The 25,668-nt window shown below is 48.4% G+C and overlaps 1 protein-coding gene across 3 annotated transcripts in view; it reads right to left on the bottom strand.

Moving 5' to 3' along the window:
• The window catches only part of AOPEP (aminopeptidase O (putative)), a 331,307-nt gene that overhangs the window by 76,592 nt on the left and 229,047 nt on the right, over positions 1 to 25,668 (bottom strand). For all 3 annotated transcript variants that reach the window (XM_081151075.1, XM_081151073.1, XM_081151074.1), the window contains 3 exons: positions 21,911 to 21,971; positions 730 to 792; positions 330 to 404 (listed from right to left, as the gene is read on the bottom strand). In XM_081151075.1, coding sequence (XP_081007201.1) covers positions 330 to 404; positions 730 to 792; positions 21,911 to 21,971 — 199 coding nt within the window. The remainder of the gene's footprint in view (positions 1 to 329; positions 405 to 729; positions 793 to 21,910; positions 21,972 to 25,668) is intronic.

The following is a 25,668-nucleotide window of genomic DNA, read 5'->3' as shown; positions in this document are numbered from 1 at the left end:
CGTGGGTGGCATTCCCCCTTCTTCAGGGGTGCTGAGCACTGCCACAGGAGTCCCACCGGCCCGTACGGGGAGGGACCCACTCACGCGGGGCTGTCGGGGATCCTGAACCCAGTCTCCATCCCGCCACTCTTACTTCGCGAGGGCGCAGCACGTTGCTAAGCACGAGGATTACCGGCCAAGACCTTTACGGAACCGTCGCGGCAATTCAGGCCACTGCAAATCTAACGTAAACTTACAAAACGCTCCTCTATTGTTGTGCCCGGTCCTCAGGGCACACGGGGAAATTTACCAAGAACCCCACCCCGCGCCCTCTCTTCGGGGACCCCTACCTTTTCAAACACTTCTTCGGTCGCCCTGCGTTTCCGTTTTCGGGGTCTCCGGTTCACTCGATTCCATTTCAAGACCTGAAGTTCAAAAACCAGGGCATCTTCAACAGGACCGCGGGCGCGCAGGGCCCCTCGGCGTGGGAAGCGCTCGACGGCCCCGCCGCGCAGCCTCCCCGGGAGCCGCGGGCGCGGCGGCCTGGCGTCGGGCGGGCGCGGGGCTGCGGCGCGCCCAGGCCGTGACCTTCGCCGGCCGCTGCCGCCCGCCTCGGCCCCGGTCGCCGCTCCCGCGCCGGAGCCCCCGCGCCAGGGCCAGCCTTCCCGCCGGGGCTCCGCGGAGGGGACGCGGCGGGGAGCCGCCGCCCGGGACGGAGGGCAGCGCAGGGGCCGCGCCGCCCGCACTCACCTCTGCGCCCACTTGCCGCGCGAGCCCGCACTCCGCCCCGGCCTGGCGCTCCGTCAGCAGCGGCTGCGGGGGAAGGGGACAGTCAAGTTTACCCCCCAGTCGCCCCCTCCCTCCCTCCCTTGCGCCCCGCCACCTCGGCGCGCTGACCCTGAACCTCGCCCGCCGGAGGCGCGAGTGGCCGCCGGGGCGCCGCCGCCCGGCCCTGCGGGCGCAGAGAAGCGGGCGCTCGGGGCCCGCAACCCCGAAGGCGCAGAGCGTGCGGCGAGCGCGCGGGGCCCGAGCGGCGGCGCGGGCGGCGGGCGGGCGCTGGGCGGGGCGGGGCCTGCCTTAAAGGTATAGGCGCCGCGCCGCGCTCCCCGCAGGTCGCCCCCGCCCCGCCGGCGCCCGGCGGTGTTATTGTTCTCGGAGAACATCCTTGGTGCCCCGCGGGGCTGGCCTGCGCCCGCGCGCCCGCGCCCTCCCGCGCGCGGACCCCTCGGGGCGCGCTCGCCTCACCTTTCCAGCCCCCCCGCGGGCGCAGGCCCCTCCGGAGCCGAGGTGCCGCCCGCCCGCGAGCACGCGGAGCGCCCTCGGCCCGCGGCCAGGCTCAGCTCGCTGCTCTGGTCAGAACCCTAAGTGCCCAGACGGCCTCGGAGGGGAAGGAACTTTCCTAAGGGAGTTTTCTCCGGGAATGCATTACACGCCTTTAGGCAGGCGTTCTCCAGTGGCGCCTACGGGCTCGGGGCGGCGGCAGGTGACCTCCCCGGGCAGCAGAGCACGGAAAAGACCGGGCGCTCCCCGCGCGCCGCGCGCCCGTACCGCGCAGAGCCCGCGCCGCGCTCGCCCTGCCCCCGAACCCGCTAGGCGAGTGGGGAGAACTTAAAAGGCGGACGACCTGTCTTCAGGATTGGGGGAAAGGTTTGCATTTCGTTTATAAAAATGTACCACGCCCCAGGTTGTCCCCGCCGACCCCCAAGGGCCTTCTTCACGTCGCGTCGGAAGCGGGCCGGCCGGGGCGAGCGCCGGGGAGAGGAGCGGGGCGCGCGTTTGCGGACCCTGACCACCCCTTTAACTTTATCGCGTTTCTTTAAAGAAGGTCGGCTTTGCCCTCTCTTTATTGCTGCTCCATCCTTTCAAGATCAAAAGCTTTAGATCAAAGCCAAGATCAAACTCACTACTTTAAATAGAAGCAACTTTGCCGTGGACTATTTTACACAAAGAGGAGCTGCTTAATGGAGACATCACAGTGGAAAACTTCATTTTACCGCTTCATCCCGTATTCACAACTGAAGTACTTAAAATTACATTGATGGTGCACTCTTACTTCCTAAAATAAACAACAGGTCTGGTCAGATGGGGGATTCTTGACCCAATGTTTGTGTTTCCAGAAATCCAAAAAACCAAAAACTATACAGTTATATGGAAATAGTAACCATTCTGTATCCGTATAAGCTAAGTGCTATGAAATGTATGCTCATTTGCTAAAGATTTTTCAGTGTTATCAAATGTCCTTATATATAATGTATAACTATCATATTCAAATTTTCTCCGGTAAAAGAAATGCATGAAAATAGTTTATGCCTTGCAACAGGCAGGTGAAACTTACAAATGAAGCAGATTATATAATTGCAGAGCTACTTAATTTTACATGGAAATAAAATTTTCAACTATTTAAGCTCCCATGCTACTAACAACAGTTCCAGAATCAATAGAAATCTATCACAGGCTGACATGTACCCACTGGAGTTGTTTTCCTTGGGAACTCACCATCCCTAAGAACTCGATAGGAACAGTTCACTATTGATGTACTAAAACGGTGCCCGGCCCAAATCGACCTTTCTTAATTGTCCTCTTTGTTGATTTATCAACAATTTAAAAACATGTAGTCTTTCAAGAAACAAAACCAAAATAGCTTCTGACAATCCAGTAGCAGAAATAAAGATAACTATTGCAAATTAAATCTTATACAGCCTTCTATGAAGGAAAATCTGTTGTTACTGCTGAGTAGTTAATACTTGAAGGCTTTTTCTTCCTTATATCTCTCATCTGGTTGTCCTCCCCCCCCCCCCCTCTCTCACACACACACACACACTCACACACACACACACACACACATACCTGTTCCTCACTCTATAAATCCCCTGGAGCCACTGGAAAGACCTTAGGAATTGAGACCTAGGAACCCCATCTTGCTGCCACGGATGGTCTCCTTTTTTCCTAACACGCGGCTCATGCAGAACCTCAAAGTTTCCGGCATAAGCCGAGCCAAGGAAACACACCACTGTCACTCTGCTCCCCTAATACTCTGGGTGGGTTGGGAAAATTGTGGTCCATTTTAATTGCCTCCTAATTTGTTCCCTTTGCACTCCTGCCTCCCCACCCGCACCCCCACAATACATCCTCCACAGAAGAACGTGAACAATATTTACAAAGGTGGTTGAAATGATATCGCTCTGCTCTACGGAAAACGGTTCCCTCTCTTCCTCGCCTGGCGGCCCCGACTCACCCTCTGGTTCTGGCCTTACGCAGTGCTGCTCCAGAAAGGTCCTTCCTCATTCCCGCATCCAAACTGGGTCACCCCGCTACTCTTTCTAATAGCATCCTGTTTATTTCCTATGAAGTGCTTATCTTTTATAGCTATTTGCAATTTTTAATTTTTAATTAAGAGACTTTAGTTTTTATAGTAGAAAAATTTACACAGAAGGCACAGAGTTCCCATATGCCAACATAACACAGTTTCCCTTATTACTAACATCTTGCGTTCCTGTGGGGCATTTGTTACAACTGAGGTACATTTGATACACTATTATTAACTGAAGTCCAGAGTTTACACTAGGGTTCACTCTTTGTGCTGTACAGTTCTATTATACCTATTTTAAAATTAATTTATTGAATGTCCACTTTCCCATCTAGACTTCAAGGTCCAGGAAGAAAGAGATCCTGTCTTTTGTTCTGGATTTTTGTCCAGTCACTAAAAACACTGCCTTGCAATAGATGCTCAAGAAATAAATATGTTGAGTAACTGAATGTAACGATAAAGGAAGGAATGACTGAAAAGCATATAAAATTTCAAGGAGGGGAGTCCTAAGATGAAGATCTTTCTAATTAACTCCTGCTTGTTTCTCCACTAAAATACCTTAATTTGTAAAGAGCATAGAATTGTGCATTTTTTTAAAAGAGACACCATGGGACATCAGTTACATAGCCAGGGTACTTCTAAAATGATCTCTCTCTTTCTCTTTTAAATAAAAAGAAATGAGAAATAAAGGATCCTAATTCCCTCATATATTAACCACTAAAATTATAATACAAAATGGTGCTAGGAGCTGAATTTAATCTAGAATGAAATATTAACCTGTTGCACGGCACTGGAAAATATTAATCCTTGTTGATTGTGTTCAATATAACCTCAATACATTTCTCCTTTTGTCACCTAAATCTCCGTTTCTTCATGGGCTGATCCCAGTGAAGGTGGGGTGCGGAGAAGCTGGAGGAGGGTGACTTTTTAAATTTGGAATTCTGTAGCTGGGGATGGATTCGCTAATAACTATCTCTGAGAACGTGCTGAAAGCACTTTAAAGTTATCTTTCAAAAACAGATGTTTTCTATTTGAATTATATCTTTAAAAATGCTTCATCCAGTAGAGATGCGGGTTTTGAGAGGAAGTTGCTCTAAGACGTTCTCGCCCTAGCAGCTCACAATGGCCGAGGACAGTTCGGAGGCTGGGGGAATGCCACTGCTTTACCATGGAGCGGTCCTCGGCCTAGTGGCTGGAGGTCACTTTTGGAGGGAAAACCTTTTCTTCTGCTTTCTTCTGATTTGTCCTGGTAGAGAAGAAACGAATCCTTTCCCTGGAAAATGACAGTGACAGCCATTCCCCATTGCTGGCGCGGATGGTGCTGTGCGTGGTGAGGAGGGAGCGCGGGAGGCACAAGCAGCAGCTCGCCTTCCTAGCCAGCTGAAGGCTGGAAGGGCAGACAAGGCTGGAAGGGCAGACGAGGGAGCCCTTCCTTAGGCCAAACCACCTCAAGTGACAGACACTCCCCTGGGCACGGCAGAGGGAAAACTGTCCACTATAAGGAGTCAAGAAATCTTTTCATACCAAACAAGGTAGACAGGTCCCGAAAGCTTTGGCTGGCCTTAGAGGGTTCTGTAGCCAACATATCTTCAGGGTGAATTAAAAAGTCAGAGTCTAGCCCTGGCAGGTGTCGCTCAGTGGTTAGAGTGCCAGCCCTCAGTCCGAAGGGTCGCGGGTTCAATTGCTGGGTCCCAGTCGGGGCTCATGACGGAGGCAACCAGTCGATGTGCGTCTCACATCAGTGTTTCTCTCTCCCCCCCTCCCTCCCTCCCTTCCACTCTCTCTAAAAAATCAGTGGAAAAAAATATCCTTGGGTGGGGATTAACAACAACAACAAAAAAGAGTCTACACATGTCTGGAAATAAAATCAAGTTTAGTTTAAGTTGCAAGTAATAACAAGCAAGGATTAGAGGCCAAGTTATCAAATGCTTATGTCTTTAAATTTTGCTCTGTCATTTTTAATGTAACATTCCTTTATGATAGCTTGCGAGTTGATTTTAGAAAAATAATATATAATGTGTATTATTGCCCATGTTGCCTCTGTGTTCGAATACACGCCGGATGTCTTTCTGAGGAGGACTTGGCCCTGCCAAATGCACCTCTTAGTGGAAGTCCTTATAAAGCCTGGTTTTCTAAAAAGGAAGCCCATCCCACGTTTGCTCTGCAGTGACCTGGCTGACAGAACCTCTGCCTCTCAGCAGCCATGACCCTGAAGTCCCCGTTGCTGGGAGCCTTTTACAGAGCTTGCCAGGGGAAGAATGGCTCTTCCATTTCTTGATACCCACCCCCCCAATCTGATGAAGCCTCAGCTGTCAGCTATCGGCTCCCTAGAGGAAAACACACCTACATGGCTCACAGGGCCCCCATTCCCCACACACATCAGTTGTCAGGAGGCTGGCAGATTTTCCTGATGCCCAGACTCCTACCAGAGAGCCCCTTGGGTCAGGAGAGTCCCACGCAGCTGGCGCTGGCTGCGTCCCGCTGGCGCTCTTTGACATTCCTTTTAGCGCAGTGCATCCTGGTAAGAAGCCATCAACCTTTATTGAGGTGCATTATAAGAAACAGCCCCATAAAGCCCATCACAATGTTTACCGAAAGGATGGTTTTAGAGGGTTGTTGATTATGTTAGATAGTTTTCTGTGAGGACCCACTTCCCCCTGGTATCAGCGTCAGGAATAGCTGGGCCTGGGCAGCTGGTTAGTTTTACCCCCTGAACACTGCAGCTGACCCTTTTTCCTCTCCAGCAAGCCCTGGCTCTCCCCAAAGCCAGGCGCAGGAACTTCAGGGGGTGCAGGCTGTGTGCTAATTTGATGCCTGGCCCAACCTCTTTTCCTACCATTACTTCATGTTGCTTCATTTTTCTTGTTTTAATTTATTTTTGATCATGTTATATTTTGCTTTGGAAGCTGCCTTAACAATGTTTTGGACAAGGAGGAGTATGAATAAATAAAATATTCGGGGTTTATTTTTTCTTTCTTTAATTTTCTTTTTGGGTGGCTAGGGGGGTCTGGAAAAGTTTCTGGTTCTAATATATCTCTCCATTAACAACCCTTAGAGGTGAAGCGTGGAAGGTAAGGACATATGATATACTCTGCTTATAATGCAAGAAAAAGGATAGTTAAAGATAAAACAAAAAAATTGCCCAGCCAGGCCTGGCTCAGCAGTTGAACATCGACCTGGGATCCAGGAGATCGCGGTTCGATCCCTGGCCAAGGGCATGCGGGAGGCAGTAGATCAATGACTCTCTCATCACTGATGTTTTTCTCTCTCTCTCCCTCTCCCTTCTTCTCTCTGAAATCAATGAAGACATATTATAAATAAATATAATACTATACAAACATCACATAGGACTAATATAAAAATGCTAACCTACCAAGCATTTTCTGTCTCTTAATATCAAACCAGAGGGAAGGGGCTTAGGTTGCAGGAAGAGCAATGTAAACGGACGCATGGATTGGCTACTCACACAGCAAACACTCTCAGTGCCTTCTGCAAAACGGAGCATGAGCCTACGTGAACGCAGGGCAAAGCGACGCAGTCCCTGTCCCTGGGAGGCCTGTGACCAGGCGGCCGTGCGGTGTGGCACAGGAGCTGCCAGCCCGTCCAGGTTTGAATCCAAGCTCTGCCACATGTTAGCTGTGTGGCCTCTCTAAGCTGCTTTCTCACACAGCTATCGAGGCCGAATGCCACATGATGTGCTTCCAAGAGGAGGAACTGATTATTTATAAAAATCTAGGCCACTGGAACTAAGGGCATATGACGTCACAACAAGGAGAGGAACGACCTGAAGACCAAAAAGCACACAAGCGCCACATGCCTCTGAGAGCACGGACCTCAGGACTGGCGGGAAGACCCCGAGCGCCCGGTCCTGACAGGGTAGAGCAGTGTGCAGACCCTTCTACTCGTGTCTCACCCAGTCCCATCTTCAGTACGAGACACTGAGCCTCGGAGGACTTTAGTGCCGTTAGGACTTCGCACTGTGTGGCCTGTAGATCTCCTATCTGGAAACGTAGTGCTCCTTCTACTCCAGCACCAGAGCTTAGGGACCATCTAGCACAACCGTCTTGCTTTACAGGATTTGCTTAGTACGTAGATCAGATCAACCTCAGATCAAAGCGCAGCCCATAAGATACAATCCCATACCACAGTCATCTATTGAAGCAGCCAGTTTAGAAAACAGGTGTCAGTCTATCTCCCTCAGCACCTGCGTGACTACAGTTCCTCACAGGAGCGTAACGTTCATGACACTGTAGCCTTAAAGAGTCCCACAGGTGAAGCATACGATTCGGTAGGAGTGGCTTCCGATCAACAGTTCTCACTCCTGACAGCTTATTAAAACCCCCAGGGATGTCCGGCCGGGCGTGGCTCAGCGGTTGAGCATCACCTAGGATCCAGGAGATCGAGGTTCGATTCCCAGTCAGGGAACATGCCCGGGTGGCGGGCTCAGTCCTCAGTCGGGGGCGTGCAGGAGGCAGCTGATCAATGACTCTCTCATCATTGATGTTTCAACTCTCCCTCTGTCCCTTCCTCTCTCTGAAATCAATAAAGATATATATATATATATATATATATTTTTTTTTAAATCCCGAGGGGTTACAAATCCCCTTGCCCGCGTGGTACTCAAGGCCACTTAGATTTTCATTTCTGAGAGTGGGACTCAGGCACCAGTCTTTTTTTAAAGTCCCCCTCACACCACCCCTTCTCCCCACAGTGATTCCAACTGCAGTCAGTGTTGAGAACCACTGGTTTAGATTAGTTTAATGATGACCCATCTCTAACAGGTTATTACGAAGAAATTCCAGATGTTTGAGAAACATCAAAATTTCAAGGTCAATGCCACAGAGAACAGCGACCTTTTATGTCCTATTACAGTAAATCCCTTTGGGCAGACAGCAGACGCAGTGCTGGGTGGGCTGGGCTGTCAGGCTGACCCAGGATGGTGCTTACCCTTAGGAATGAAATCTGGGCAAGATTGGTTGAGTGCATACACAAAAGAACTAAAAAGACATGGGAGATCTCAGCACTACCCAGGAGGCAAGAATGGATGGATACTTGCCTTTTTAGTTTTTTGCAGGTTCATGGTTAATATAGTTCTGGATCCTGAATGAAAAGGGCATAGCTCCTTGGCCTCAGGGAACCTGGATTTAGAGCTGACTTGGAAGGCTACACACATGACGGGTGTTGCCCACTTAGCCTCTGTAGACAGTGTTCCAATTATGTCGACGGCTGCCACCCCTTCCCTGGAAACGTTTTGCACTTGCAAGACTGATGGCAGGATTAGAGGACAGAGTGCACCAATGCAAAAGCCCCTCGCTCTGTGCAGAAGCCACCGTGCCGTGGGGACGCAACCAGGCTGAGCTTCCGCTGGGTCTTGGCCTCTGTGCTCTCACCACACGGGCTCCTTGTTTAGAAGAGACATAGCGCACTGATGCTCTAGGACAGCTACTCTGGAAATGCCTCACGAAAGATACCCCTTACTAATTAATTAAAGTCACACACATCCAGCGTGTCATTTCCCAAGTGTGGAAGGCAAACACCCACGTCTCCGTCCCGAGGCTGCTGCCCGAGGCGGGGTGGGTGTGGTACCTGCCAGGCTGTGCGCTGCCTTTAAAGGAGCCTGGAGGTCCGGAGGCTGTGGCCCCTGCACTTCCACCGTCCTTTTTCTAGCTTGTCTATTCTTTTTTTTTTTTTTTAATATATCTTTATTGATTTCAGAGAGAGGGAGAGGGGGAGAGAGAGAGAGAAACATCAATGATGAGAGAGTCACTGATCGAGCCCGCAATCCGGGCATGTGCCCCGACCAGGAATCGAACCCCGATCGCCTGGATGTTAGGTCGATGCTCAACCGCTGAGCCACGCCTGGCCGGGCTAGCTTGTCTATTCTTAAAAACTTTGGCACTCAGACCGGGTTGCTGTCACCTGGTCTCCTGAAGGTACCCAATGAAGACACAATTTGCAACTAAGGAATGAGCCTAAATAATCTCACCTCTATTCAGAAGATCTCTCTCTCTCTCTCTCTCTCTCACACACACACACACACACACACACAGAATAACTGAAGTAAAATCCAGCACAGTTGGGGGTGGGGTGGCTGTCCCAAATAAAAATAATATACCAGAAAGCTATTTTCCAGAATGTTCACCAAACATTTAGAGCCGTGTAAGCGGTGTTCCAGGAAAACAGTGGGAAGAGCCAGAATTGATTGGCTGCTAATCTCTTTACCTTTCCTAGGATGTTTCCTCCAGCAGCGGATTAAATCCCTGTTTAATGCTACCCAGGCCCAGCTGTGTCCATATTAGGAAAGCCCCAGCTCACATCTCCCTCCCTCTGGGTGAAGAAAGGATCTGCCCTCCCTCGCCTTGCTCCGCTCCCACCCCCGCGTGTGGAGGTGGGAGAGGAGGAGTGGGGAATGTGAACCTGATCCAGTGTTGATCAGCCAAGCAGCAAACTCTTATTGTTCTTTAGATACCAAACATAACTTCTTTCTACCAGGGATAAACCCAGCCACTCTGCACACAACACTGCTTTTGTGCTCAGTAGTGTGAGAGATGGAAAACAGCACAAAGAACATTAGAGCTTTATTAGACCCAATCTAAACACCTCCTAACTATGCAGAACTTAAGAATACACCCGGTTAATTTATATTCCTATTAATATTACGTATATTAGACTTTCTTGAAACCTAATAATCTTCTGGTCCTTTCTGGCTCTTTTTATAATTATGGATTTCAACTTACAGTGTGCATACAACGGTCTCTTTTAGGTCTGGCTGTTCTTGGAGCATTTCTTCTTTCACTGCCTCACTCTCTGAGGCGCAAGGGCACTGGAAATCATGCTAATGCACAAGTATGATGTTGTTTTTAAGTGCTGGCCTAAGAATGTGGCTGACTTGTTTCTGCACAAAGCCATGTGTGATGACAACTCAGGCCTAGGTACCCTCTGCCCTGGTCACCGAGAAGTCGTGTGGCCTTGGGCATGTCACACAGCCTCTCTGCACCTGTGAAACGGAGACAACGCGATCTGTGAGGATGAAATGAGATGGCACGTGAAGCCAGAGGTCCGCGTAGACCAGTAAATGCTCATTCCCTTCTGAAACAAAGGGCTCTCTGGGATTTTGAACCTAAGTAAGCTTTCAAAGGTCTCAAGTTGCTGATTCATAACATCCTAATAAAAAGCCGCGCTTCACCACCACACGGATGCAATGCCATTGGATGGCACCGGTAGAGACACGGGACGTCTGAGCCACTGCAAGCAAGTGCTTGTCCCTTCCCGAAGGACGGTGGACATCTCTGCTTTATTCTAGAGGACATCATTCCCTTCGGGTCCCGTGCACTCACAATAAGCCCACTGCTGCTACAAAAAGACCCTAAAATGTGATGGGGCATTTCTTTGTTGTTCTCTGAAGGGACCAGCATGACCAGGGGCTAGATGCAAAAACATTTAAAACCCTAACAGCAGCCACATGCAGTTAAAACCAATGTAATAATTAGTAACTTGGGCTTTTAAGTTGGACAGATTTGCTTTTTAGTTTCCTCTTCTATAAAATGGGTATAATAATTATGTCTATCCTATAGAACTGTGACTAGAAGTAAGTAAATATTATGTTTAATGAGCTTAGCATAGACCCTACTCAATAAAACAATAACCTTTCTTTCATTCTGGATGTTCTAATATGTAAAACAGTATACCCAGTATATTGGGGGGAAAGGGGAATGGAAAGAGTTAAATAAATACCATTTAGTAGAGAGTTACACAACCGATGCATTCCTGGATTGACCCATTTACAGCATAATTCACTAGAAGGCATTTATGCCAAACCCCGGCAGACATCCCTCAATTACAAAACCGATGTCAGTGACGAAAAATATGGCTTGAGGAGGAGAGACCCAGTGAGAACTCGGGAGAAGCCCACTTTGCAATAAATACGACCAAGGCGAGTCTTAAAGAGAACACGCCACCGCCTGTTGCAGAGAAGGAAAGGCGGCAGGCGGCACCCAGGGGGAGGAAGGGAGAGAGCAGGGAGGAAGGCGATGGGAGCCCGAGGCAACGCCTCCGGGAAGGCCACCGGGGTGAGGTTCCTCCGTCCAGCCCAGCCCCGCCCCGTATCTCTTGTCCCCCAGGAGTCTCAGTCCCTAGTTCTGATGTATTGACTCTGGCCTCCCTTCCATGCATTTTCAAGCCAATAAAGTTGCTGAAATTAAAGAAGAATTGAATTGTGAGGCTTTTTGGCATAAATAATGTCATATTGGAAAGTCAGGGGTAATAACAACCAGGATGCCCTTAAGGCTCTTAAGAAAAACCATCTGATCTCGCAGCCCTCAGTGCGGTCTGAGATTTCCTTCCACCTACAAAGGAAAATATTTTTAGCATGTAGCACACTTTGTAACAGACATATAAATGCACTGGAAATATAATTTTAGGGAAGCATCTGGCTTTGATCACTTCTTGTTAAGCCTCACCCCGAATAGGTTCTACTTTCTCAATAAGAGGAACATGGCACTATTCCGCTGCAAGCTATAGCAATTTCTCGTAAACATTTCATTACTGGCTCTGCTTGTTTATATTTTTTAAAGCGGCAAATACTCTAATGATTTAAACATAAAAACAGCATAAAAAACGAGGTGCTCCTTCTGGAGCATTTGGTCCCAATGGTTTCCCTTCCTTCAAAAGGCCACCTAGAACACACTGGACTTTTTTCCCAAGGTCATTCAGACAACAGACTTAAATGAATCCTTATTTTTATGTCTCCAAATGTATCCTAGGAATAATAGTTGCCACTGTCGATGGAAAAAGTCACCTGCAGTTCTTACTGATTTGCAGGAATTTCAAGACATTAAAACCCTAGAAAAAAAATTTTGTCTCCTGTTAGTCAAATCCTCTGTGAATGATTGATCTAAATTACAAGCAAATACCTATTCTTCAATCACCAACAGCATAAATGCTTTTGCAGATCGATTATTACGATTTCTCCAATAATCTTTAAATAGCAATTTTGCAGTGGGAGAGAAAAGAGATGCACAAACGGGCTTTCCCTGCAGTGTCCATTTGTAAAACAGCACTTAGGATGACAAGGAAAAGCTCCCAATACCGCTCCAAACCGAGGGCAAGTTTCCAGAATGAGGGCAAGTCAACAGGTTCCCAGGGAGGAAAGCAAGACACTTACAGGAAAGTCAATCCCAACTTTCCTCCTCTCAGAGACTACCAGGCCTCAGCGCGGTACTAGGCACAGGATACAGTGACAGGAGTCGCAAAGCAACTGTGGCCTTCCCCCAGGCCAGCTCCCCCCACTCCCCAAAAAAGCAGCGAGGACGCAGGGAAGGCAGGCTCGCCCACGGGCACAGTGCTCAGTGGTGCAGGGCTGCCTCAGAGGGCACCCGCTCATCCCACACAGGCCCATGCTTCGGTGCGGGTCGGCTCTCCTGCACCCAGCCTCGCTCGCTTGTTCACCTCGAAATAAAGCAGTCTTGCAGCTTACACATCAGATCGGCTGGGCCCCACCTTGACTGTGATGGTGGCAGTCGTAACTATACAGGATCAAGAGCAGAAAACACTGAGCTCCTGAGGCCTAAGCTGGAGGCCAGGCCTGGAGAGGCGGGGCCTTCTGCTGAAAGAGCTGGACACACTCCTTACGGAGTGCCAGTAAAGCATGGACAACTGTCAGACAGAGATGCGAGTGTGACATGAATTTTTAAACACACACGTGGACTTGGGCAGTCTGACAATCGCTCACTTACCTTGACCTGTGGTAACCTGCCAGCTGGCTGCCTCCGACAACTGTCCTGCTCTGGGTCAGCAGGGGAACAAAATGAGGACAAGCGGCAGGGACTACAGTCAGGCTTTGCTTTTGAAAGCAAATAAGAGGAAATGGGAAACATCCCTAAATGCTTTAGAAGGTACACTGACACTTTTTTGTTTGGCCAGTTCCTTTTTCTCCTTTGTTGTTTTGGCAACCTGGTATTTATTGTCTAATTTGTTTCCATCGCAGGAGAGGAATAGCTATATCTTTCCAAAGGCAAAGACCTACACTAATCTCTACACACGCTCACATTCATTCACACCAAAAAATATACCAGGTTCTTCGATGCAATAAAGCCAGTATTTCCTATGCAAAACATTCTGTAGGATATACAGGACTACCATCTAGAAGTATCTCAATGAAAGAGGCACGTATACCAGGGCATATATTCATGAAGAGTCCTGGAAGGGAGGTTCACATTACTCCCAAAGCACATTTCTGTCCACTAAACAGTTTCAGAAAAAAGAACAGTCACAAATTAGATTAAAAGTCATCACTGCTCAGGGCTCTCTTCTGTATTATTATTATCTCTTCATAGTTCTTGTAAAAGCTAAGGCAAGGATGGAACCAAGCTGATTTGGATTAAAAGCAACCCTGTTAAAAACATAAAATGCCCCAGCCATGGGTAAGGCCCCTATGCCCAAACATGGTCCACTGGACTTTGCACCTTGAGGACAATCACACTGGTTTCCTTGCACAATGAGTTGGCTGACCTGTGACCGAGTGAGTGTAGCCAGGTCCCCAGCCTGCCAGCTGCCGTCTTCTAATGTCCTCAGTCCCAGGCTCTGCTGAGCATGGCAAATACGAGAAGTCGACCTCTGCACTCCTCCCAGGTCCCAAGTCGAGGTCAAGGCCCTTGTGCGCGCCTATAGCAGAGGTGGATTTGTAGACACCTGACAGGCGATGAGCTCATGCCCACTGCCTAACACAATGCTTAGGCATATTGGTTGAACCTATAAACTAAGCCACAATGCCCAATCTTTGGATTTCCCAGGAAGAATATAACACCAAAGGATTCTAAGAGTTTAGATTATATTCAGAAATGAAGGAAACTTCTTTTGACAGAATATATTGCAGAATATGTCATAATTTTAGATTCCGTCTGTCGGTCCCAGCCTACTTATGGAGACTCTCATTCAGCGGGTGTGGGCGGAGTCCAGGGTCAGTGGTTTCACACAGCTTCCTGGATGATTCCCATCAACAGGTTTCAGCACAACTGGGCTAGGAGGCCCTGAGTGCCCCTCACCCAGCCTGCAGAGCTATAGGAAGGGCCCAGCCTCAGCTCATTAAACCCATGTGTGCACAGGCCATTACCAACTATCTCCATCAACTGGACTGAGCCAAATAGACTTTTCAGAACTAGCGGCTCCAGCTTCCTTTTGCTTCTGTTCCAAACGGCAGACCAACAGGTTTATCCTTAGTCCGCCAAGGAAACACTGGAGTTTTCTCCACAGTTACAAAGAAAATCTTCCAGGAAACACTTCCACCCTCATTATGCACAGGAGTTTGGTCTTAGACCACTGTGAGCGAAGCTCAAGTTCTCTCTGGAAATCAGGTTTCAGGAGGGAAGAGAGAGGGAAGACACAGTTTCATTTGGGCACCAGAGGAAAACGTCTCATTTCGCCGTGGAGCCCTGTGCTATGAGAAGGCCAGCACACCTGAGCAGCGTCAACAAGAAGCCTGCGCGGCACACAATGCCCAGCGCAGACCTTCAGTACCCACTTCTCCCTGGGAGAATGGACCCTGTTTCCAGGACTGCTGAGAAGTGTACTGAGGAGTCTGTGGGGAGGGCAGGTGCCCGGATAGGCAGCGAGTGACTGTGGTGACTCCTCAACATTGTAGGCCTTGGCCTCCGTGAGGCCAGAGACCTAGTGTTGTACCTCTAAGGATCTCTGACGAGGCGTTTAGTCACTTAGAAAATGAGTCCAACCACGGACAAAAATAACAGCAAAATTATTACAGCCCCCGAAGCACAGCACATTATGGCAACTGCTTTTACTGATGTAAGAAGCAAGGACCTCATTGCATGTATAGTTTGAAAAATAAAATTTTCTCAGGAATTTGCAAAATAATGTCTCAGTTTTCTTGAGTGACCATTAAGTGCAGAATTCTTATAGGCCCTGCTGAGCCTGCACATCCCAGTGGGCCTTAGAATTATGCGGATAGTGTCACACAGTCTGTGCTAAAAGACACCTATAAGTTTTTCCTCTAATAAGCCACCTGGTCTTCTGGGTGCTAAAAGCTCTGATGATGGAAAGTCTCTTGCATCATATCAAGTTTCCTCAACTTTGTGACTACAGCATTTTCCCTACCAGACTGAAAAGTTTTCCATCATTTGCTTGTGTGCCTTTGGCAACTTGCAGGTGTTGGCTTGGAAAGGAGCGGCACTTTCCAAGATGACACAGTCACCTGGTGTTCTAAACTCTGGGATCAGGAGCAAGTCTGGGCGCTCAAGTTGATTCCTGCCTATTTCCAGGACACCGTGATTGGCCCTTCCCCGCTTCTCTCTCCTCCTCACTGCCGCTGCTGCCCATGATTTTGCCATTTAATGGCTGCTAAGCACTTTCCCCAAAGAGTAGAAAGAAGACACACAAGCGCTGTTAGTACCTCAGGAAACAGGCCGCCTGGGAGTTGAAATGAAGAGCCAAAGGGAGGCTGGTGATTCATTTGCGCTGCTCTGAGTGTCTGCGTTAACAATCACTGGTGCTGTCACAGCGGAGGGAATGGCCGGCTCTATCTTTATCCACCCACGTGACAAAAAGACAGGTGATTTCAATGATGCGTATCCAGTGGGAGATTCTCAGGCATTATGCACTCAGATTTTAATTCAACTAACAGCTTTAGAACAGCACCACCCAGGAGCAACACATGCAAGCCACATTGTCATTTAAAATGTTCTAGCTGCCAGGTTTAAAAAGTAAGACATAGCAGCTAAAATTAATTTTAATAATATATTTTATTGGGTATATAGACATTGGGTTATGATGTATCCAAAATATTATCATGTAAGCAATATTTTAAAAATGCTTAATGAGATATATTACCTTCATTTTTTTTGTAGTAAGGCTCCTAAATCTGATATATTCTCGCAGCCCATCTCAATTTGGATGCTAAATTTTAATCAGAAATGCCTGGTCTATATTTTGATTGCATGAAATTTACAGCTGAAAAGTGGATTTTATTCACATACCTAAGTTACTCCAAACAATAACTGGATTATTAGATCTTACTTTAAATTGAGATTAAATTAAGTTAAAAATTCAACTCTGCAGGTGCACTAGATATTTTTCAAGTGCTTCAGAACCACATGTGGCTTAGCGGCTGCCGTGCAGAACAGTGAGTCCAAGCATCTACCGTATACATCACAGCAGGAGTCGGACACAGGCCTTGTTTCTGGGCGGCGAGGGATGGGTTGTTCGAGACACATATACAAACAGCAACAATATAAAACAGGCTATTATGATACTTGCTAAGTACAGAGAAAGGAAAGCAAGCATTCCAAGGAGAGAAAAGGGCACGCACAGAGGAAGGCCGGTGGTAAAGCTCGCTATTTGCTGACTGGTAATTACGGTTGGGCATATGCTTAGAGGGGTAGTGAACAGACTTTAAAAAGCTTGCTTGGGGCATCTCTGGCGACAGCCCGATACAGCAGGCCACAGAGCCTGTTCTAAAGGCACTGCTAATGAGAAAGGTTTCTGGTGAGGGTGGATCTGGGCTGTTGGGGGAAGGTTCACTTACATGGATGTGGACCATGATGGCAGCGGTGACAGCCTGGCTAGAAGACCAATTAGCTACTGCACTAGTCACGGCAAAATATGAAAAAATGGGGGAGGCACTAGGAAAGAAAATTAGAAAGTTAATAAGTATGTACGTAAGATTATCAGGACTTGGCAATGCGGTCAGGAAATCAAAGAAAGGGAGGACTCAGAGCTCTGTAGCAGTGAAAATAAGGAAGTACAGAAGGAAGGCCTGATGGGAAAAGTTACTTCTAATGTATTCACACAGAAAGTTTTAAAAGAAGATTGGAATATATGTACATATGGGCTGGAGTGGTGGAGACCTTTGGGCAGAGATAAAAAGAAATCAAAATCTATTTATGGAACTGTCAAATTAGCAGAATGGGCAACTTTCTTAGAAATGATGTTTACTATTCCATGGTGGGGGCAGGTCTGAGTAAATTAAATTATGGTATTATTTATTGGAAAGCTTTGCAAGTGTTAAAAATTATTGCTCTTGAATTGTATCAGGGGATACGGGAAACTACTTAAGAATATATATACTCTGTATTTCGCTTTCATTTATGTTTTGAAGAAAAGCTCTAGCTCTAAAATCTTAGGAAGCTCCTGAATTGCTCCAGTTTTACCTCTAGCCCTTAGGAGCACATCTCAGGGCGAGGGATGCACAGGACTCGGCACCAAACACCCATTAATGGGAATCACACAGCGAAGTCCCCTCGTGGCACACAAATGTTCACCTCCTAATGTTCTTTATATTCCTTTAAAGTATGTTCCCTTAAGTGACTATTTACTATAGAATATTAAATGTAAGATTCCACTTTTTTTATACAAAGTAAAGTGATCTACAATTTCCTGCTTCTAAACTGGCGAGGTACCAGTAGCGCTTATTGTTCAGGAGCTAGCATTTGGGGTAGACAGGCAAACACGACGTTCATCGCAATCTAGAGCACAGTGGAATAAAATCCATTTTTTTTTGTAACATAATTATGACAACACGAGTATAGGAAATTGATTTTTTCCTGTGATATTTTAAAAGTCTAATAATTGCTGGTTGTTTTTGTTTTGTTTTGTTTTTTTAATTTCCAGGAGGTCACACAACTAAACTGTGGCCCATTTTCTAACAATCCCCCCCCTCCCCTTTGGCAACCATCAGCTTGTTCTGTGAGGCTGTTTCTGTTTCATTTGTTTACTCCTTGTTTTGTTTCTTTAATTCCACATATAAGTGAAATCATATTGTACTTGTCTTTCACAGCACACACCCTCTGTGTCCACCCATGTTGTCAAAAATGGCAAGATTTTGTTTCCGTTCGTGGCTAAGTGGTATTCCACTGTATGTGTGCACCACATCTTCATCCACCCATCTACCAATGGGCACTCGGGCTGCTTCCATATCTTGGCTATTGTAAGTAATGCTGCAATGAACACGGGGGTGCCTGTGTCTTTTAAAGTTAGTGTTTATGTTTTCTTTGGATAAGAGCCAAAAGTGGAACTGCTATATCATAGGGCAGCTTTATTTTTAATATTTTGATGAAACTTCATACTGCTTGCCACAGTGGCTGCACCAATTTACAATCCCACCAGCAGTGCACCAGGGCTCCCCTTCCCCACACCCTCGCCAGCACTTGTTATTTGATTTGTTGATGGAGCCATTCTGACAGGTGTGAGGTGAGACCTCACTGTGGTTTTAATTCGCATCTCTCTGATGATTAGTGACAGCAAGCATCTTTTCACATGTCTCTTGGCCATATGTATGTCCTCTTTGGAGAAGTGTCTATTCAGGTCCTCTGCCCCCTTTTTAATTGGATTTTTTTTTTTTTTTTGGTGTTAAATTGTATGAGTTCCTCACATGTTTTGGAGATTAACCCCTTATTGGATGTATCACTGGCGAGTATCTTCTCCCATTCAGTAGGTTGTCTTTTCGTTTGTTGGTGGTTTCCTTTGTTGTTTAAAAACTCTTTAGTTTGATGTAGTCCCATTTGTTTACTTTTTTCTTTTGTTTCCCTTACCTGAAGATACATTCCCAAAAAGTTATTGTTAAAGAATTTACTACCTTTTTTCCCTTCTAGTTTTATGGTTTCAGGTCTTAAACTGACTTAAATGAGTTTACTTTTGTATATGGTGAAAGAATGTGCTCCAAAACCAAATAGGTACATGTCCAGTTTTCCCAACACTAAGTTTGGATAATAAAATTCCAGTTTTGTTTTAAAAGAATATGTACCTACATGCCGTAGAGCACAGAAAATGTGTGGAAGGAAGGATACCAAACTGTTATCAGGCACAGATTACCTCTGGTGGATAAGACTGAAGAGGCAATGGCTTTGACATTTTATATTTTGCTATTGCTTGAACTTGCTCAGAAAACATATTACTTTTATTTTTTAAAAGGGAGGCAAAGAAAAGGGTAAACTATATATTCATACAGGAAAAGGAATGAATGGACTTATTTTAAAAATTATCTCTGGGCCATTTTTATTTTATTACAAACTTTTTTATATTAAAAAACACGTATGTAATACTTCTATAATCAGACAAAAAAGTCATAAATGGAAATAATCTATAATACTGATGATAGAGTCAATTTTAAGTCTGTTTACAAGGCCAAAGGTTACGGGGCTGGGTGTTCTTTAAGGAGGCTTGGATCCAATTTCGTTTACTTCTTTGGGGCTCATGCTTACTTTTATTGCTGGTGAAGCTATTTCCACATTTTTTTAAATGATTTCCATTCAACGTGGCCAAAAAGGAAAATCGAGGCCAACCACAAGGCAAGCCTTCCTGAGAGAAGACAAAAAGCCTCTGTAACCTATGGAATGAAAACTTCACCAGTGGAACGTGACTCTTTTGTCATGAGTGACTTCAATTGCTCGGGGACAGAAATTTTTAATGAGAACAAAGAGCATCAGAGCGATTTCAGTGCTCTGGTTGTCGTTCAGGCCAAGACACCAGTAACTTTATATCACAATGATGGAGACAAAGAACAAGGTGTCCCATTCACTGCCAGGATCCTGCCACCAGAGGGTCCGGGCCTTCGCACAGCCTTTCACTGAAGCGGAAACGAGAAGGAACGCTCGGGGGGCACGAGCAGGTAAATCACCATCAACCATAAAAACAACGGCAGAAAATGGGTAAAGAGATGAAAAGGTGCCGTCTGATCATTCACCAATGGAAAGATGTGCATTAAATCAGGGCCTTTTCTGTCGGGCACTGTTGTTTTTACTGAACAGTTAGGCACCCAAGGAAATACCAGTTGGCTCTTAAAGACAATTTATAGCTGGGCTGGCCTCGTCGCACCTGGCTGTGTTTTGACAGCAGGTTTCGTCAGTTTACAGCAGAGATTCTTGTCTACACAATAAGCTGTCACTAACGCAACTGGACCTTTGGAAGAAGCCTAAGGCTCAGCGGCTAATCTCTCTCCTCCGAGTAGCCCTCCCCCTTTTAATGAAAAGCAAAAGCCTCCGGCTGGGGGCACAGCTTCAGCCTCTTGGGGGGACCCAGGAGCCTCGTGGGGGTGAGGGTCAGCCCCTGCGCTGCAGCCTGCAGCCGAGTGGGGGTGCTTGCTTCTGGGCCCTGAGAAAGGACCCTTGCTTTCCTCTTCCTGGGGGCTAACTGCTGAACACCACGGGCTTGTTGTTCGGATCCAGGAGATTTGGGATCCTGCCCTCTGAGCTCTCAACACCCCCCAGCTTCTGAACCACCCTACGAATGTCGGGGAACCTTGCAACAGCCCAGCCTGGGAACACTAGGCAGGGGGTTCAGGGGATGACCCCGCCCACCCACCGCCTCACTAAAACAAAGGCAAGGCTTGGCTGTTTAGGATCAGAAGACCTAAACCTGTTGCCCTGAGATTTCCGTCCTCAGCCAGCAGCCTGGGTTGGAAGGTACCTTCTTAGAAATCACAGGAGCTCCTTACAGTCCGTACGTCGAAAGCACTTGCCTCCAGGACTGGGTGCTGCCTCACCCAGCCCTGCTTCGTTTTGCCTTTTTAGGGCTCGGGATTTTATTCCTCTTTGTTTCCACAAGGATTGGGCCAAACAACGAATTTTTAACAGGTGGCCCCAAGGCAAGGGGACTTTCCAAGGAGTGAGTTTGTGGCGGCTGGGGGCCGACATTTTCTGTGTGGTAGAGCACGACAGACACGAGGAGAGGTAATGGAGAACAGCCCCCCTTAACCTCACGGTTCACAGACAGTCACTGACATTCAGACACTCCCAGAGGGAAGCTCATATAACTGGCCATGAAACCAGAAACCAGGAGGCTGACGGGCTAACGGGTCCAGGGAGGGTTCTCTTCCCTGGGGGGGCCACTCCCAGGCGGGGCCACGATGATGGGTCTGCAGCCATACATGGGGGAGCTCCAGGCCTGCAGGGTCCTTTGACCAGCCCCACTCAGGATGCCGCCCTGGGACTTCCCAGGGCCCAGGGCTGCCCTTTAGGCTCCGGGAGGCACAGGCCCCAGGGAGGTGGAGGGGAGAGGAGGCGCCAGGCCAGGGGACTCCCAGGGAGCTGGGCTGGCCCGGAACCATCTCGCCCTCGGAAGTGCCCAGGGGGTGGAAGGGAGGGAGAGGGTGAACCGTTCTACGTGGAGAGGTCCCGGCGTCTAAGACAGAGAAATGAATCTCGAGGGCCATTCAGATGAGAAGCCAGCCCGAGGAAGGGACGCAGAGCTCGAGGAGGAGGTCGGGGGCAGCAGCACCGGGGAGTGATGGAGAAGCCGTGGGTGGCGGGTCAGGGGACGCCGCGGCGGCCAGCTCGCTGCCTGGCTACCTCCAAGGCAGAGAGCCCGAGCTCCCGGTGCAAAGGCACTGGCGGCACTGCGCTGTGGCCTGTGACGCCCCCAAAACATACACCACACTTTAAAGAGCTCATTGCACAGTTCGGGGGCGAGCAGCTAGTCCACCTCACACCGGTCACTTGGGGCAGAGGCTGGACGGCAGGCCGAGCAGGGGTGGAGACCGTCATTCTCCTGACTTAGGGATACTCCAACTCAGGAGAACTTTCACAGTTCTAAATATATAAGCAAGTCACTGTCGGGACTGAGCCCATGGCGTGCTCCCCCCCCACCCGCTGCCTCCCCCAAAGCAGGATCCGAGCTCACCTGTGGGAGTCCGGGACTCTCAAGCCAGTCTCGGCAGATGCTTTCGACAGACAAATCAAGCCTTTAAAAATAGAAAAACAACAGAGTAAAGGGTTAAAAGTTACAGAGCCATGATAACAGAGGATCTCTGCAAATATTCGGGCACCGCACGGCATGGCTACCCGTGTTCTCTGGGGGAGCCTGGCTGCCCCAGCCTACGGTGCGGAAGGCGGGGCACACTCGGGACAGCTTGCCTCCGGTCCCCAGGATGAAGCCCAAACACGGGGCAACCGGGATCGGCGCCTTCCTGCTCTGAGAGGAACTCTGGGCTGGGAGCCAATTCAGGGAGGACCCGGCATGTTCATAAGACACATCAGGCATGACCACTTCCTAAGAGTGGGACAAAATGAAACCTGAGCGTCGCAGTATTTAGTGCACCCAAGTGAAATTCGAACTTTACAGTGACAATGAGCTACAACAAGCAAAGCAGTGCAGTCGCTGTGGGGAGCAGGGAGGCTCAGGTGCAGAGTCCGGGCCTCCCCGACTCTGCCTTCACACGGACCCACGCCCTGCTTTCCTTGAAATGTTGACTGCTCCAGAGTCAGCTGAAACCCTGTTGGTTTCATGCCCCACTGATTTGAATTCTCCTTAAATGCACTAAGTATCAAGTATATGTAGCATCAGTGGACTTGAGGTGTGTCTCCCTGAAGTTTAAAGCAATTCCTCCCCTGCTTCGAGGTAAGTCCTGCTCAGCCCAGTTTCTCCGCTGACAGAGGCCTCCGCGGGCCCCTCCCAGGCTGTGTGTGCCATGTCCACCTCTGTGCCACAGCACCATCATGACTTGTGAAATCGATTTATTTGATTACTTGACCTTTAACCGTCTCCTCAATGGATCAAAGCTCTCTGAGATCAGGGTCCACACCTGCCTTCTCACTTCCTAAACCCAGCATTGAAACAGGTCTTGGCATAAGAGGATCTCCAGAAGGACTGGTCCAAAGAAATAACTTTTAACAGGTAACCCCAAGATATTTTTATTTTTTATTTGAATGAATGAAAACGCATTTCACTGTTGAAGCAATAAAAAGCATTCCTTTTAAAGACAATAATCACCTTTCCCAGTAAGATACTCCCAAGTTGTTAAGATGTGTCTTTTTACATTTTATATATTCTATGCTACGTTTTCTATGTATAATATTCCCTTCTTTTCTTTTGGAACTATAAAAGCAGCTGTGGAAAGATAGGTGCCTCCTGCGTTTGTTAGGGTGCTGAAGACCCAGTGCTCCCCTCACCTCATGGGCTACAGGCGGGCACAGTGGGAAAGGGAGGGAGAGAGGAGTGGGCCTTGGTGGGTGGGGGACTGGGGAAGGAGGGGGCCGCCTGGTACTGTCCCTTCCTTTTCTTCCCCAGGGAGAAGCATGTCACTGGTCCATTTTGTCTTCCCTGGACAGGGCAAAAGCAGAGGCGGCTGAAAGGGGCAACTGTGGCTTTTTTCTAAACAGAACAACTATACAGAGGGAAAGAGACGATGCAGAGAGAGTGCTTTGGATTCATTTTCAAGACGAAGCCCGTCTGTGGGACGACAGGCCAGGGAAGGGGAGAAAGCATAAGTGAATCTGGGGAAGATGGCAACTTCCAGAGGCTGCTGGTCCAGGTTCCCAGACTCAGTGGGGCTACTGGACACGTCTCTGTATGAAAGCCAGGTGCCGCCATCCCTGGGCCTTCCCCCACTTCTTTGTTGTCAATTAACAGCATCAATCTCAGTGTGAATGGTCAAGTCCACTCTATAAGCAGGAAAAGTGTGGACATGTGTGTACATGCTCATGTTCATGCATACATGTGTGCGCTCATGCACTTGTGTGTGCATACTCATGTAATTCCATGAATGTGTACACCATGTACCTATGTGTGTGCACTCCTGTAAGTGCGTGCATGTGCGCATTAATGTTTGTGTGTGCATGCTTGTGTGCATGTGTACACTCATGTACCTGTGAGTGTACATACTCATGTGTGCTTATGTGTGCACTCATGTGCCTGTGTATGTGCTCATGTGTGTGCATGCACATATGCACTCATGTACCCGAGTATGTGCATACTCATGTGTGTGCATGTGTGTGCACTCCTGCCTGTGTGTGACTATGTCCTCACCGGCATGGGTGGGACATGGGGTAACTGGATAAAAGGAAGCAGCTCTCAGAGCACCCTACACCAAGATCATGACTCTTTCTTTAGACTTGGTTTATTTGGTTGGCTGCAGGGAGAGGTGCTGGAAATGCCATTAACTGGCATAAATGCTCTGCCAGGAGGAGGAAAGTGGCTGAAGGGGCCAGGATACTTGAAGAAGTATCCAAGGAGACTTGGAGTTGTTTTCTAGTGAAGACTAGAGGCTGGAAGGTAAGATATAGTTTATAACTTCCATTGAAGACAAGATGCTCAATGAAGGCCGCTCTTGTTTGGAATGAATGCAGACCATCCCAACCCTGTCTGGCACCCGGGAGGGCAGGTTGTCTATTGGGGTCAAGTTCCTGCCCCAGGGCTTGAGTGGCTGTGGAGGTTCTGCAGGCTCTACATTGTCCGCCCTGATTTCAAGGCAAGGGCCCGATTCTCCCATCCTTCCTTCACTGGTGCTTCTCTCTAAGCGCCCCATTCATTTGCTTCCTTTCTAGTCAGAGAGGGACACTACCGTGTCTGGAGCCCTGGGGCCATATGCTCTGCTCAGCCAATCTTCAAGGGATACTCAGGAAACTTGTAGCCAGAGGCTGACTCTGACCTGAGCTTTTCTGTGCTGGGCACTCTGGGGAAATGGCATCCTGAAACTTCCCCAACCTGAGGGGAAGGTGGGGGACTTCGAAACAATGTGGAAAAGGGCAGGGTGATGATGAAAGAGGTAAGCACACAGGATCCACTACGGAGGGCAAGGGGAACTGGGATTAAATGTCCTAAAGAAGAGAAGTCCGGGGAGTGACTTCACAGCCATTTCCGAGGGATTTTACAAAAGATGGTCAACAGCTGTTGCTCATCCCCACGGAGGAGTAAGAGGACAGGGATGTAAATTTCCTTCTGGGAATTTTAGCCTGAAGACACTTCTTTAGGGTGTCATAGGAGGGGCCTGGGAGTTGAGTGCTGGAATGTTATTACTGAGTGAGGGCCAAGTCTTCACGGGAGAAGTGAGAACAGGCAGAACCTTCTCTTTGTGGCAGACGCTTGGTGGATGCCCCTGGACAAGGCCCCGTGGAAGGCTGAGATGCGAAACCCCAGGGCCAGGCTGTCTGATGGGGACATGAGGACACGAGTCAGAGTGCTGCTGACTGTGCTGGTCGAGAGATGTGGGGCCCTACGTGCGTGGAAGAGGCTCTGACTGCCTCAGGCGGGACAGCTGGAAGGAGGTGCATTAGGGAAGTGTTCTTCAAGAAGGCAAGGCTTGAACTGTCTGGAGGAAAGCTGAACTGTCGCAAACGATGGGGAGGGACCAGTGGAAATGGAAGGAAAGCACAGGCAGGGCAAAGCAAGCAGAGGCAGGAAAGCCAAAAGCCACAGCCAGCTGGGCTGGCACACAGAATGAGGACCCCAAAGTCCTGCCGGTGAGCTTCAGCTCCATCAACAAGGCTCTGAAGCAAGGCTGCAGAATGGCACGGACAGAATGGAGTCAAGAATGACTGAGGGAGAAGAGGCTGGAGGCAGGGAGACCAAAGGGGAAGCTGTGAGTGTGTTCAAATGAGAGGTGATAGGAGGAGGCCTACATGCAGGTGGGACGCTGGGGGTGACCAAGTCCTGCTGGAGGG

Source organism: Miniopterus schreibersii (assembly GCF_964146895.1).
Source record: "Miniopterus schreibersii genome assembly, chromosome: 11".
NCBI lineage: Eukaryota > Metazoa > Chordata > Mammalia > Chiroptera > Miniopteridae > Miniopterus > Miniopterus schreibersii.
The sequence above is the reverse complement of the archived record's forward strand: the minus strand, read 5'-3'. Positions and strand labels throughout refer to the sequence as shown.